The following is a 13,303-nucleotide window of genomic DNA, read 5'->3' as shown; positions in this document are numbered from 1 at the left end:
ATTCAGACATGTTCCTAAAGGCCTGCGGTGTAAAGTTTTTATTTATTTTTTAAATCCCAAGTCCTCCTCTGTATGTTTAGACCCCTGCCACGATCACTGAAATCCCTGAGTTAGAAAGTCACACTGCGAGAGCTGAGATATGAGTTATGGGTAATAGAAGTTGCTTCATTAGAAGGCTGTAATGCTGACTGAGATGGTCATAAATATAATATAATACAATGGAATATAAAATAGTACAATATAATATAATACAATATAATATAATTCAATGTAATATAATTTAATATAATACAATGTAATTGTCACGGCCGTTAAAAGGAGAGGACCAAGGTGCAGCGTGGGTATCGGACATTTTCCTTTATTAAACAAGACGCCGAACAAAAACAATAAACACTTCAAAACAAACCGTGAAGCTAAAGGCTTTGTGCCCTAAACAAAGTCAACTTCCCACAAAGACAGGTGGGAAAAAGGGCTACCTAAGTATGGTTCCCAATCAGAGACAACGATAGACAGCTGTCCCTGATTGAGAACCATACCCGGCCAAAACATAGAAATACAAATAATAGAACATAGAATACCCACCCCAAATCACACCCTGACCAAACCAAATAGAGACATAAAAAGGATCTCTAAGGTCAGGGCGTGACAGTAATATAATATAATACAATGTAATATAATACAGTATAATATAATACAATGTAATGTAATATAATATAGTATAATATAATACAATATAGTATAATACAATATAATATAATACAATATAGTATAATACAATGTAATATAATACAATATAGTATAATACAATGTAATATAATACAATACAATACAATATAATACAATGTAATATAATATAGTACAATATTATACACAATAATATAATACAATATAATGTAATATAATACAATATAATACAATAAAATACAATACAATATAATATAATACAATGTAATATAATACAATATTATATAATAGAATGTAATATAATATGGTACAATATAATATAATACAGTATAATATAATACAATGTAATATAATACAATATTATATAATACAATATAATATAATATAATACAATATAATATAATATAATGCAATATAATATAATATAATGCAATATAATATAACATAATACAATATAATATAATATAATACAATGCAATATAATTCCCTGTTCCATCTATTGCTGTTCACTGGACCCTATGATCACTTGGCTACATAGCTGATGCCTGCTGGACTGTCCATTAATCACGGTACTCCATTCTGTTTATTTTTGTTTTTCTGTCGGCCCCAGCCTCGAACTCAGGCTCTGTGGGTAGTTAACCTGGACACCATATGTGAATTGATCCCTCCCCAACTAGCTTCAGAGTTTGTTCTGTTAGGTGACCTAAACTGGGATATGCTTAACACCCCGGCAGTCCTACAATCTAAGCTAGATGCCCTCAATCTCACACAAATCATCAAGGAACCCACCAGGTACAACCCTAAATCTGTAAACATGGGCACCCTCATAGACATTATCCTGACCAACTTGCCCTCCAAATACACCTCTGCTGTTTTCAATCAGGATCTCAGCGATCACTGCCTCATTGCTTGTATCCGCTATGGGTCCGCGGTCAAACGACCACCCCTCATCACTGTCAAACACTCCCTAAAACACTTCTGCGAGCAGGCCTTTCTAATCAACCTGGCCCGGGTATCCTGGAAAGATATTGACCTCATCCCGTCAGTCAAGGATGCCTGGTTGTTCTTTAAAAGTAATATCCTCACCATCTTAAATAAGCATGCCCCTTTTAAAAAATGCAGAACTAAGAACAGATATAGCCCTTGGTTCACTCCAGACCTGACTGTCCTTGACCAGCAAAAGAAGATCCTGTGGCGGACTGCATTAGCATCGAATAGTCCCCGCGATGCGCAACTGTTAAGGGAAGTCAGAAACCAATACACGCAGTCAGTCAGGAAAGCAAAGGCTAGCTTTTTCAAACAGAAATTTGCATCCTGTAGCTCTAACTCCTAAAAGTTTAGGGACACTGTAAAGTCTATGGAGAACAAGAGCACCTCCTCCCAGCTGCCCTCTGCACTGAGGCTAGGTAACACGGTCACCACCGATAAATCCATGATAATCGAAAATTTCAATAAACATTTCTCTACGGCTAGCCTTGCCTTCTTCCTGGCTACTCCAACCCCGGCCAACAGCTCCGCCCCCCCACAGCTACTCGCCAAAGCCTCCCCAGCTTCTCCTTCACCCAAATCCAGATAGCAGATGTTCTGAAAGAGCTGCAAAACCTGGACCCGTACAAATCAGCTGGGCTAGACAATCTGCACCCTCTCTTTCTAAAACTATCCACCACCATTGTTGCAACCCCTATTACCAGCCTGTTCAACCTCTCTTTCGTATCGTCCGAGATCTCTAAAGATTGGAAAGCTGCCGCGGGCATCCCCCTCTCCAAAGGGGGTGACACTCTAGACCCAAACTGCTACAGACCTATATCTATCCTACCCTGCCTTTATAAAGTCTTCGAAAGCCAAGTTAATAAACAGATCACTGACCATTTCAAATCCCACCGTACCTTCTCCGCTGTGCAATCCGGTTTCCGAGCCGGTCACGGGTGCACCTCAGCCACGCTCAAGGTACTAAACGATATCATAACCGCCATCGATAAAAGACAGTATTGTGCAGCCGTCTTCATCGACCTGGCCAAGGCTTTCGACTCTGTCAATCACTGTATTCTTATCGGCAGACTGAATAGCCTTGGTTTCTCTAGTGACTGCCTCGCCTGGTTCACCAACTACTTTGCAGACAGTGAAGACACTTGCCAGTTGGTCAGCGCATGCTCAGAGTACACTTCCTGGTATCCGTCTGGCTCCGGGGCCTTGTGAATGTTAACCTGTTTAAAGGTCTTACTCACATTGGCTACGACGAGCGTGATCACACAGTCGTCTAGAACAGTTGGTGCTCTCGTGCATGCTTCAGTGCTGCTTGCCTCGAAGCGCGAATATAAGTCATTTAGCCCATCTGGTAGGCTTATGTCACTGGGCAGCTCGCGGCTGGGGTTCCCTTTGTAGTCCGTAATAGTTTGCAAGCCCTGCCACATTTGACGAGCATCGGAGCCGGTGTAGTACGATTCAATTTTTGCCCTGTATTTACGCTTTGCCTGTTTGATGGTTCATCTGAGGGCATAGCGGGATTTCTTATTAGAGGTCGGTTTAGAGTCCCGCTCCTTGAAAGTGGCAGATCCACCCTTTAGCTCAGTGCGGATGTTGCATGTGATCCATGGCTTCTGGTTGGGGTGTGTACGTACGGTCACTGTGGGGACAATTTCATCGATGCACTTATTGATGAAGCCGGTGACTGATGTGGTATACTCCTCAATGCCCTCGGATGAGTCCCAGAACATATTCCAGTCTGTGCTAGCAAAACAGTCCTGTAGTTTAGCATCTGCTTCATCTGACCACTTCCGTATTGAGCGAGTCACTGGTACGTCCTGCTTTAGATTTTGCTTGTATTCAGGAATCAGGAGGATAGAGTTATGGTCAGATTTGCCAAATGGAGGGTGAGGGAGAGCTTTGTACGCGTCTCTGTGTGTGGAGTTAAGGCGGTCTTGAGTTTTTTCCCCTCTGGCTGCACATTTAACACGCTGGTAGAAATGAGGTAAAACAGATTTAAGTTTATCGGCATTGAAGTCCCCGGCCACTAGGAGCGCCACCCCCTTTGCGTGGTGGGAGAGTGCATCTTAAACAGGTAGCCATGTTGCCCTGTTCAGATGGGTAGATGTAGTACTGCATAGTACATTAGGAATCATCATTTGACATGGTTATAACATATTTTAACCTCACGTGACATGGTTGTAACATACTTTAACCTCATGTGATGTGGTTATAACATACTTTAACCTCATGTGATATGGTTATAACATACTTTAACCTCATGTGATATGGTTATAACATACTTTAACCTCACGTGACGTGGTTATAACATACTTTAACCTCATGTGACATGTTATCACACATCTATAAGGCAGGAAAACATTATGTCCTACAAATGTATAGTTAAACGGTGTTCAATTCGACACAACAAACTAAAAGCCATTTCTGCTGTTTTTCATCGTTGCTTCTCAATCAGCAATCCAATTACAGTCTTTGAAACCAGGTGATTTCACGCTCAATTAATATCAATGACTTTCAGGGTGATGGAGTAACAGAAATAACATACAGCCTTCTAGAGTGGGAGTTGTGCACCATGGCAGTACGTTCAAAAAACAGGATTCTTGTGTAATGTCTCTCAACCACAGTGATATAGAGCACCCACTGTTGTTCTGTCATCGTCTATCTGACCTGGGAAGTGTGTGTTCAGACCACTGTTGTTCTGTCATCGTCTATCTGACCTGGGAACTGTGTGTTCAGACCACTGTTGTTCTGTCATCGTCTATCTGACCTGGGAACTGTGTATTCAGACCACTGTTGTTGTCATCGTCTATCTGACCTGGGAACTGTGTGTTTAGATCACTGTTGTTCTGTCATCGTCTATCTGACCTGGGAACTGTGTGTTTAGATCACTGTTGTTCTGTCATCGTCTATCTGACCTGGGAACTGTGTGTTCAGATCACTGTTGCTCTGTCATCCTCTATCTGACCTGGGAACTGTGTGTTCAGATCACTGTTGTTCTGTCATCGTCTATCTGACCTGGGAACTGTGTGTTCAGACCACTGTTGTTCTGTCATCGTCTATCTGACCTGGGAACTGTGTGTTCAGATCACTGTTGCTCTGTCATCCTCTATCTGACCTGGGAACTGTGTGTTCAGATCACTGTTGTTCTGTCATCGTCTATCTGACCTGGGAACTGTGTGTTCAGACCACTGTTGTTCTGTCATCGTCTATCTGACCTGGGAACTGTGTATTCAGACCACTGTTGTTCTGTCATCGTCTATCTGACCTGGGAACTGTGTGTTCAGATCACTGTTGCTCTGTCATCCTCTATCTGACCTGGGAACTGTGTGTTCAGATCACTGTTGTTCTGTCATCGTCTATCTGACCTGGGAACTGTGTGTTCAGACCACTGTTGTTCTGTCATCGTCTATCTGACCTGGGAACTGTGTGTTCAGATCACTGTTGTTCTGTCATCGTCTATCTGACCTGGGAACTGTGTGTTCAGACCACTGCTGTTCTGTCATCCTCTATCTGACCTGGGAACTGTGTGTTCAGATCACTGTTGTTCTGTCATCCTCTATCTGACCTGGGAACTGTGGTTGGGCTAGAGACAGAAAGGCGGGGCTGAGACAGTAAGGCGGGGCTGAGACAGTAAGGCGGGGCTGAGACAGTAAGGCGGGGCTGAGACAGTAAGGCGGGGCTGAGACAGTAAGGCGGGGCTGAGACAGTAAGGCGGGGCTTTTTTTCATCCTCACTGGGGTTTGTCTTTCACCTTTTCTCATCCCTCTCCTCTCCTCTCCATTCAAAAGGCATGCTGGCCCACAGTTGTGTCAAGTTGACAGGATGTCCTTTGGTGTGGTGGACCATTCTTGATACACACGGGAAACGGTTGAGCGTGAAAAACACAGCAGCGTTGCATTTCTTGACACAAACCGGTGCACCTGGCACCTACTACCGTACTCTGTTCAAAGGCACTTAAATATTTTGTCGTGCCCATTCACCCTCTGAATGGCACAGAGGGTGAAGAGATCCATATCTCAAATGTCTCAAGGCTTAAATATATATATTTTTACCTGTCTCCTCATCTTCATCTACACTGATTGAAGTGGATTTAGTGGCATCAATAAGGGATCATAGCTTTCACCTGGATTCAGTCTATTCAGTCTAGCTTTCACCTGGTCAGTCTATGTCATGGAAAGAGCAGGTGTTCCTAATGTTTTGTCCACTCAGTGTACATGCTGTTGCTCTGGTCAGGTTTTTTAAGCTTGATCGTTTTCCCCTGTGACTGAAGGATTCTAAATAGGACACGGGCTGACACCTACTGTCCCCTCTGCAGGTCGCCCTGAGTAGGACACGGGCTGATACCTACTGTCCCCTCTGCAGGTCTCCCTGAGTAGGACACGGGCTGACACCTACTGTCCCCTCTGCAGGTCGCCCTGAGTAGGACACGGGCTGACACCTACTGTCCCCTCTGCAGGTCGCCCTGAGTAGGACACGGGCTGACACCTACTGTCCCCTCTGCAGGTCGCCCTGAGTAGGACACGGGCTGACACCTACTGTCCCCTCTGCAGGTCGCCCTGAGTAGGACACGGGCTGACACCTACTGTCCCCTCTGCAGGTCGCCCTGAGTAGGACACGGGCTGACACCTACTGTCCCCTCTGCAGGTTGCCCTGAGTAGGACACGGGCTGACACCTACTGTCCCCTCTGCAGGTCGCCCTGAGTAGGACACGGGCTGACACCTACTGTCCCCTCTGCAGGTCGCCCTGAGTAGGACACGGGCTGATACCTACTGTCCCCTCTGCAGGTCGCCCTGAGTAGGACACGGGCTGACACCTACTGTCCCCTCTGCAGGTCGCCCTGAGTAGGACACGGGCTGACACCTACTGTCCCCTCTGCAGGTCGCCCTGAATAGGACACGGGCTGACACCTACTGTCCCCTCTGCAGGTCGCCCTGAATAGGACACGGGCTGATACCTACTGTCCCCTCTGCAGGTCGCCCTGAGTAGGACACGGGCTGACACCTACTGTCCCCTCTGCAGGTCGCCCTGAGTAGGACACGGGCTGACACCTACTGTCCCCTCTGCAGGTCGCCCTGAGTAGGACACGGGCTGACACCTACTGTCCCCTCTGCAGGTCGCCCTGAGTAGGACACGGGCTGACACCAACTGTCCCCTCTGCAGGTCGCTCTAAATTAAATGTTTATTTATTCTCTCTCCCCCGCTCCCTATCTCTCCTTCCATCTCTCTCTCCCTCTTTCTCTCTCCCTCGCCCTCTAGTGGTAGTAGTGGGGGTAGTGGCAGCAGGGAGAACAGCGGGAGCAGCAGTATTGGCATTCCCATGGCCGTGCCTACGCCCTCCATTCCCAACTCTGGACCAGGTGAGCGGGAGTCTAATGTACTGTAGGGGAACATGGGGTTAAGTACACTTTGTGTGGATATTAGAAATGGGATATGCGTTTTCTCTCCAAAACCACCGCCGCTATCTCTCTCTGTCTCTCTGTCTGTCTGTCTGTCTCTCTCTCTCTCTCTCTCTCTCTCCCTCTCTCCCCTCTCTCTTTTTCCATCTCTCACTCTCTCTCTCTCACTCTCTCTCTCTCTCTCGCTGTCTCTGTCTCTCTCTCTCCCCCTCTCTCTTTTTCCATCTCTCTCTCTCTCTCTCTCTCTCTCTCTCTCCCCCTCTCTCTCTCTCTCTCTCTCTCTCTCTCTCTCTCTCTCGCTGTCTCTCTCTCTCTCTCTCTCTCTCCCCCTCTCTCTTTTTCCATCTCTCTCTCTCTCTCTCTCTTTTTCCATCTCTCTCTCTCTCTCTCTCCCCCTCTCTTTTTCCATCTCTCTCCCTCCCTCTCTCTCTCTCTCTCTCTCTCTCTCTCTCTCTCTCTGTCTCTCTCTCTCTCTCTCTCTCTCTCTCTCTCTCTCTCCTCTCTCTCTCTCTCTCTCTGTGTGTGTAAATATGCCTTCCTGTACTAGGGCCTCTCTATGGTAAAGAGCATAGAGATCTGCATTTAGTTTTCTAGTTGGAAATGGAACAGGGAGTTTAGAAGTGTGAGGTGAGGGGTCCTTTCGGCCTATTAAGGTAGAGAGAGAAAAAGGAGACGAAAAGAGCTGGATATTAGTGACAGGATGTCAGGCCAGCAAGACTAAAGCTGCCTGTCTGTGAGCCTGTCACCATGGTAACACCTGTAAAGAGCTGGATATTAGTGACAGGATGTCAGGCCAGCAAGACTAAAGCTGCCTGTCTGTGAGCCTGTCACCATGGTAACGCCTTCTAAAGAGCTGGATATTAGTGACAGGATGTCAGGCCAGCAAGACTAAAGCTGCCTGTCTGTGAGCCTGTCACCATGGTAACGCCTTCTAAAGAGCTGGATATTAGTGTAACAGTGTTGTACGATGGTACATAACAAGCAGCGTTGCAAACCAGTCAGTCACTAACGGATCTGACGCACTTGTTTTCAGTCCCGCCCATGTCTGCTCCCCCCGGAGCCCCTCCCCCCCCTCCTCCTCTCCCTGGGCAGAGCCCCCCAGTGGCCCGAGTGGCTTCTGCAGCAATAGGTGAGCCCAAAGAATCACAAACCCCTATACCTCCTCTCCTCTCCGCCACCTCCCTCTGCATGAGGGCTCCAGTGGACAAACCCCTATACCTCCTCTCCTCTCCGCCACCTCCCTCTGCATGAGGGCTCCAGTGGGTAAACCCCTATACCTCCTCTCCGCCACCTCCCTCTGCATGAGGGCGCCAGTGGGTAAACCCCTATACCTCCTCTCCTCTCCGCCACCTCCCTCTGCATGAGGGCTCCAGTGGGTAAACCCCTATACCTCCTCTCCGCCACCTCCCTCTGCATGAGGGCGCCAGTGGGTAAACCCCTATACCTCCTCTCCTCTCCGCCACCTCCCTCTGCATGAGGGCTCCAGTGGGTAAACCCCTATACCTCCTCTCCGCCACCTCCCTCTGCATGAGGGCGCCAGTGGGTAAACCCCTATACCTCCTCTCCTCTCCGCCACCTCCCTCTGCATGAGGGCTCCAGTGGACAAACCCCTATACCTCCTCTCTACCACCTCCCTCTGCATGAGGGCGCCAGTGGACAAACCCCTATACCTCCTCTCCTCCCCGCCATCTCCCTCTGCATGAGGGCGCCAGTGGACAAACCCCTATACCTCCTCTCCGCCACCTCCCTCTGCATGAGGGCGCCAGTGGACAGTCATCGACCCACCTCCTCTCTGGCAGCGCTGGCACTATGAGAGGGTGAATGGGTGTGAGAAAGTGTATGTGCGTGTACACCTGTGTACCTCTTCCATCCTGGTGTTTTAACCATGGGTCAGGTGGTAGGGGTCACATGGTGGAGGTGGTGGTGCTTGGGTTCTGGTTCTCAATCTACTTCCAGGGTTATGTCCCAAACGGCACCCTATTCCCTACATACGTGCACTACTTTTGACCAGGGTCCATAGGGCTTTGCTCCAAAGGAGTGTACTATGAATAGAATAGGGTGCCATTTGGAACACAGACCCCAAACAGTGCCCTAAAGAAGTCTCTTCTTTTCTGGCTGTAGGACCTGCCAGTACGCATGTTAAAATGAAGTCTAATTAAATGGCCTGTTCTCTTCTGGCTATCTGTGAGCCTGTCACCATGGTAACAGTGCCAGTGTATGTGAGCCTGTCACCATGGTAACAGTGCCAGTGTCACCATGGTAACAGTGCCAGTGTCTGTGAGCCTGTCACCATGGTAACAGCTCCAGTGTATGTGTGTCACCATGGTAACAGCCCCAGTGTCTGTGTGTCACCATGGTAACAGCTCCAGTCTGTGAGCCTGTCACCATGGTAACAGCTCCAGTGCCAACCCCTATTTCCTTTTCTTTTTTTTAATGTATTTTACAAAGTTCCAAATGACCACAAAGATAATTTTGCACATCTTCCCAATGCCAGTTCCCATACCCTTTGATGAGAGAACAGGTGCTTTGATGAGAGAGCAGGTGCTTTGATGAGAGAACAGGTGCTTTGATGAGAGAACAGGTGCTTTGATGAGAGAACAGGTGCTTTGATGAGAGAACAGGTGCTTTGATGAGAGAGCAGGTGCTTTGATGAGAGAACAGGTGCTTTGATGAGAGAACAGGTGCTTTGATGAGAGAACAGGTGCTTTGATGAGAGAACAGGTGCTTTGATGAGAGAACAGGTGCTTGTCAAGACCAGCTGCATTGTGTGTGATGTGCTCCAGAACATTATGGATGTGGTTGATTTGACTCAATGTCTCTGGTCATAGTATGAAATCAGTTAAATCAGCTTCCATCTGTTCCGTCTTAACAATCACATTGGGGTTGTCTGTGTCTATGGTTCCTGTTTATTTTCCCACTGCGTGGCTTCAAATCAGTATGTGAAGGGTTTCATTTCATTGACTGTCATAGCTTTGAAGTACAGGGGCTGTATGTTTTCAGGTGTCTCAACAGTCGTAGTGCTGATCTGGGATCTGTTTAGCATTCTTAGATCAATAATGAATAAGAATATATGGACAGAAGGGGGACCTGATCTCAGATCATTCACTTTTACTCTGAGATGCTTTGTGAATATGGGCCCTGGTCTTCATGTATGACTGGTTTCTGGATGTGATTATGGGTCCTGGTCTTCATGTATGACTGGTTTCTGGATGTGATTATGGGTCCTGGTCTTCATGTATGACTGGTTTCTGGATGTGATTATGGGTCCTGGTCTTCATGTATGACTGGTTTCTGGATGTGATTATGGGTCCTGGTCTTCATGTATGACTGGTTTCTGGATGTGAATATGGGCCCTGGTCTTCATGTATGACTGTATGGGTTTCTGGATGTGAATATGGGCCCTGGTCTTCATGTATGACTGTATGGGTTTCTGGATGTGATTATGGGCCCTGGTCTTCATGTATGACTGTATGGGTTTCTGGATGTGATTATGGGTCCTGGTCTTCATGTATGACTGTATGGGTTTCTGGATGTGAATATGGGCCCTGGTCTTCATGTATGGGTTTCTGGATGTGATTATGGGCCCTGGTCTTCATGTATGACTGGTTTCTGGATGTGAATATGGGCCCTGGTCTTCATGTATGGGTTTCTGGATGTGAATATGGGCCCTGGTCTTCATGTATGGGTTTCTGGATGTGATTATGGGCCCTGGTCTTCATGTATGACTGTATGGGTTTCTGGATGTGATTATGGGCCCTGGACTTCATGTATGACTGGTTTCTGGATGTGATTATGGGCCCTGGTCTTCATGTATGACTGTATGGGTTTCTGGATGTGAATATGGGCCCTGGTCTTCATGTATGACTGTATGGGTTTCTGGATGTGAATATGGGCCCTGGTCTTCATGTATGACTGGTTTCTGGATGTGATTATGGGCCCTGGTCTTCATGTATGACTGTATGGGTTTCTGGATGTGAATATGGGCCCTGGTCTTCATGTATGACTGTATGGGTTTCTGGATGTGATTATGGGCCCTGGTCTTCATGTATGACTGTATGGGTTTCTGGATGTGATTATGGGCCCTGGTCTTCATGTATGACTGTATGGGTTTCTGGATGTGAATATGGGCCCTGGTCTTCATGTATGACTGGTTTCTGGATGTGATTATGGGCCCTGGTCTTCATGTATGACTGTATGGGTTTCTGGATGTGAATATGGGCCCTGGTCTTCATGTATGACTGGTTTCTGGATGTGATTATGGGCCCTGGTCTTCATGTATGACTGGTTTCTGGATGTGATTATGGGCCCTGGTCTTCATGTATGGGTTTCTGGATGTGAATATGGGCCCTGGTCTTCATGTATGGGTTTCTGGATGTGATTATGAGCCCTGGTCTTCATGTATGACTGTATGGGTTTCTGGATGTTCTGTCAATGTTGCAGATAAATTGTGTCTTATGTTGTAACGTGGCTGTCACAGTATTATGACATGTCGTGACAACCAACATATCAATTATGACATCCCTGACATAACCCTGTGCTATCGTTCAAGATGGCCGCTACGAAAAAACAAAAATGCTACAAATCAAGAAAGGAAACATGTTTTTATCTCAGGTCATCAATCAAAAACATCAGTGGAATTGTGGGGTCCTCTTGCTTAAACCTCAGTTCAAAAAGCATTTGGAACAAATATACTGGCTGTTAGCTTTTCCCATTAGAAAACATGTAATAACTAGCCGACTTGCTACCAGGAGTCACCGGTGGTTTATTACCTGGTTAGAGCCGGCAGAGAGGAAGGACCAGCCTGAGGGACGTTCTGGAGATGTTTTAACTGTTTGTTGAGTCCTCTGTTCCCCTGAGTCTGAACTTGTTCCTGTTCGATCCATGACTATCTGAGAGAAGAGCTTCTCCAGAGAGCTACTGTTATCTGACCCAGTAAACAGGACATGCCCAAATGTAGGAAAACACATTCTACACACACACAAACACGTACACTCACACTTTCATATTTACTACACACACACACACACACACACACACACACACACACACACACACACACACACACACACACACACACACACACACACACACACACACACACACACACACACACACACACACACACACACACACACACACACACACTCTCCCTCATTCAAATACTTCCTCATACCGTAGTAATACATCTACCTGTGTGTCTGGGTACTTCCTCATACCGTAGTAATACATCTACCTGTGTGTCTGGGCACTTCCTCATACCGTAGTAATATATCTACCTGTGTGTCTGGGCACTTCCTCATACCGTAGTAATACATCTACCTGTGTGTCTGGGTACTTCCTCATACCGTAGTAATACATCTACCTGTGTGTCTGGGCACTTCCTCATACCGTAGTAATACATCTACCTGTGTGTCTGGGCACTTCCTCATACCGTAGTAATACATCTACCTGTGTGTCTGGGCACTTCCTCATACCGTAGTAATACATCTACCTGTGTGTCTGGGCACTTCCTCATACCGTAGTAATACATCTACCTGTGTGTCTGGGCACTTCCTCATACCGTAGTAATACATCTACCTGTGTGTCTGGGTACTTCCTCATACCGTAGTAATACATCTACCTGTGTGTCTGGGTACTTCCTCATACCGTAGTAATACATCTACCTGTGTGTCTGGGTACTTCCTCATACCGTAGTAATACATCTACCTGTGTGTCTGGGCACTTCCTCATACCGTAGTAATACATCTACCTGTGTGTCTGGGTACTTCCTCATACTGTAGTAATACATCTACCTGTGTGTCTGGGCACTTCCTCATACCGTAGTAATACATCTACCTGTGTGTCTGGGCACTTCCTCATACCGTAGTAATACATCTACCTGTGTGTCTGGGCACTTCCTCATACCGTAGTAATACATCTACCTGTGTGTCTGGGCACTTCCTCATACCGTAGTAATACATCTACCTGTGTGTCTGGGCACTTCCTCATACCGTAGTAATACATCTACCTGTGGCGTGTGTCTATTGTGTATATTTACAGTATTCAAACAGTCTTGCAATATGATTTGAATACAGCAAAGAACTTGTGTCACTCCGTAAATACTGCAATGCAGGTAAGTTGTATTGATCCCTCAGTCCGTGTGGAGTGGTATTGATCCCTCAGTCCGTGTGGAGTGGTATTGATCCCTCAGTCCGTGTGGAGTGGTATTGATCCCTCAGTCCCTGTGGAGTGGTATTGA

The 13,303-nt window shown here is 46.6% G+C and overlaps 1 protein-coding gene across 7 annotated transcripts in view; it reads left to right on the top strand.

The window, feature by feature from the left end:
* The window catches only part of LOC129823243 (abl interactor 1-like), a 131,665-nt gene that overhangs the window by 95,245 nt on the left and 23,117 nt on the right, over window positions 1-13,303 (top strand). For all 7 annotated transcript variants that reach the window (XM_055882136.1, XM_055882137.1, XM_055882140.1 and 4 more), the window contains one exon: window positions 6,926-7,026. In XM_055882136.1, the coding sequence (XP_055738111.1) occupies window positions 6,926-7,026 (101 nt within the window). The remainder of the gene's footprint in view (window positions 1-6,925; window positions 7,027-13,303) is intronic.

The sequence above is a fragment of the Salvelinus fontinalis genome, chromosome 25 (assembly GCF_029448725.1).
Source record: "Salvelinus fontinalis isolate EN_2023a chromosome 25, ASM2944872v1, whole genome shotgun sequence".
Taxonomy (NCBI): Eukaryota; Metazoa; Chordata; class Actinopteri; order Salmoniformes; family Salmonidae; genus Salvelinus; species Salvelinus fontinalis.
This window is presented reverse-complemented; position numbering and strand designations above follow the sequence as displayed.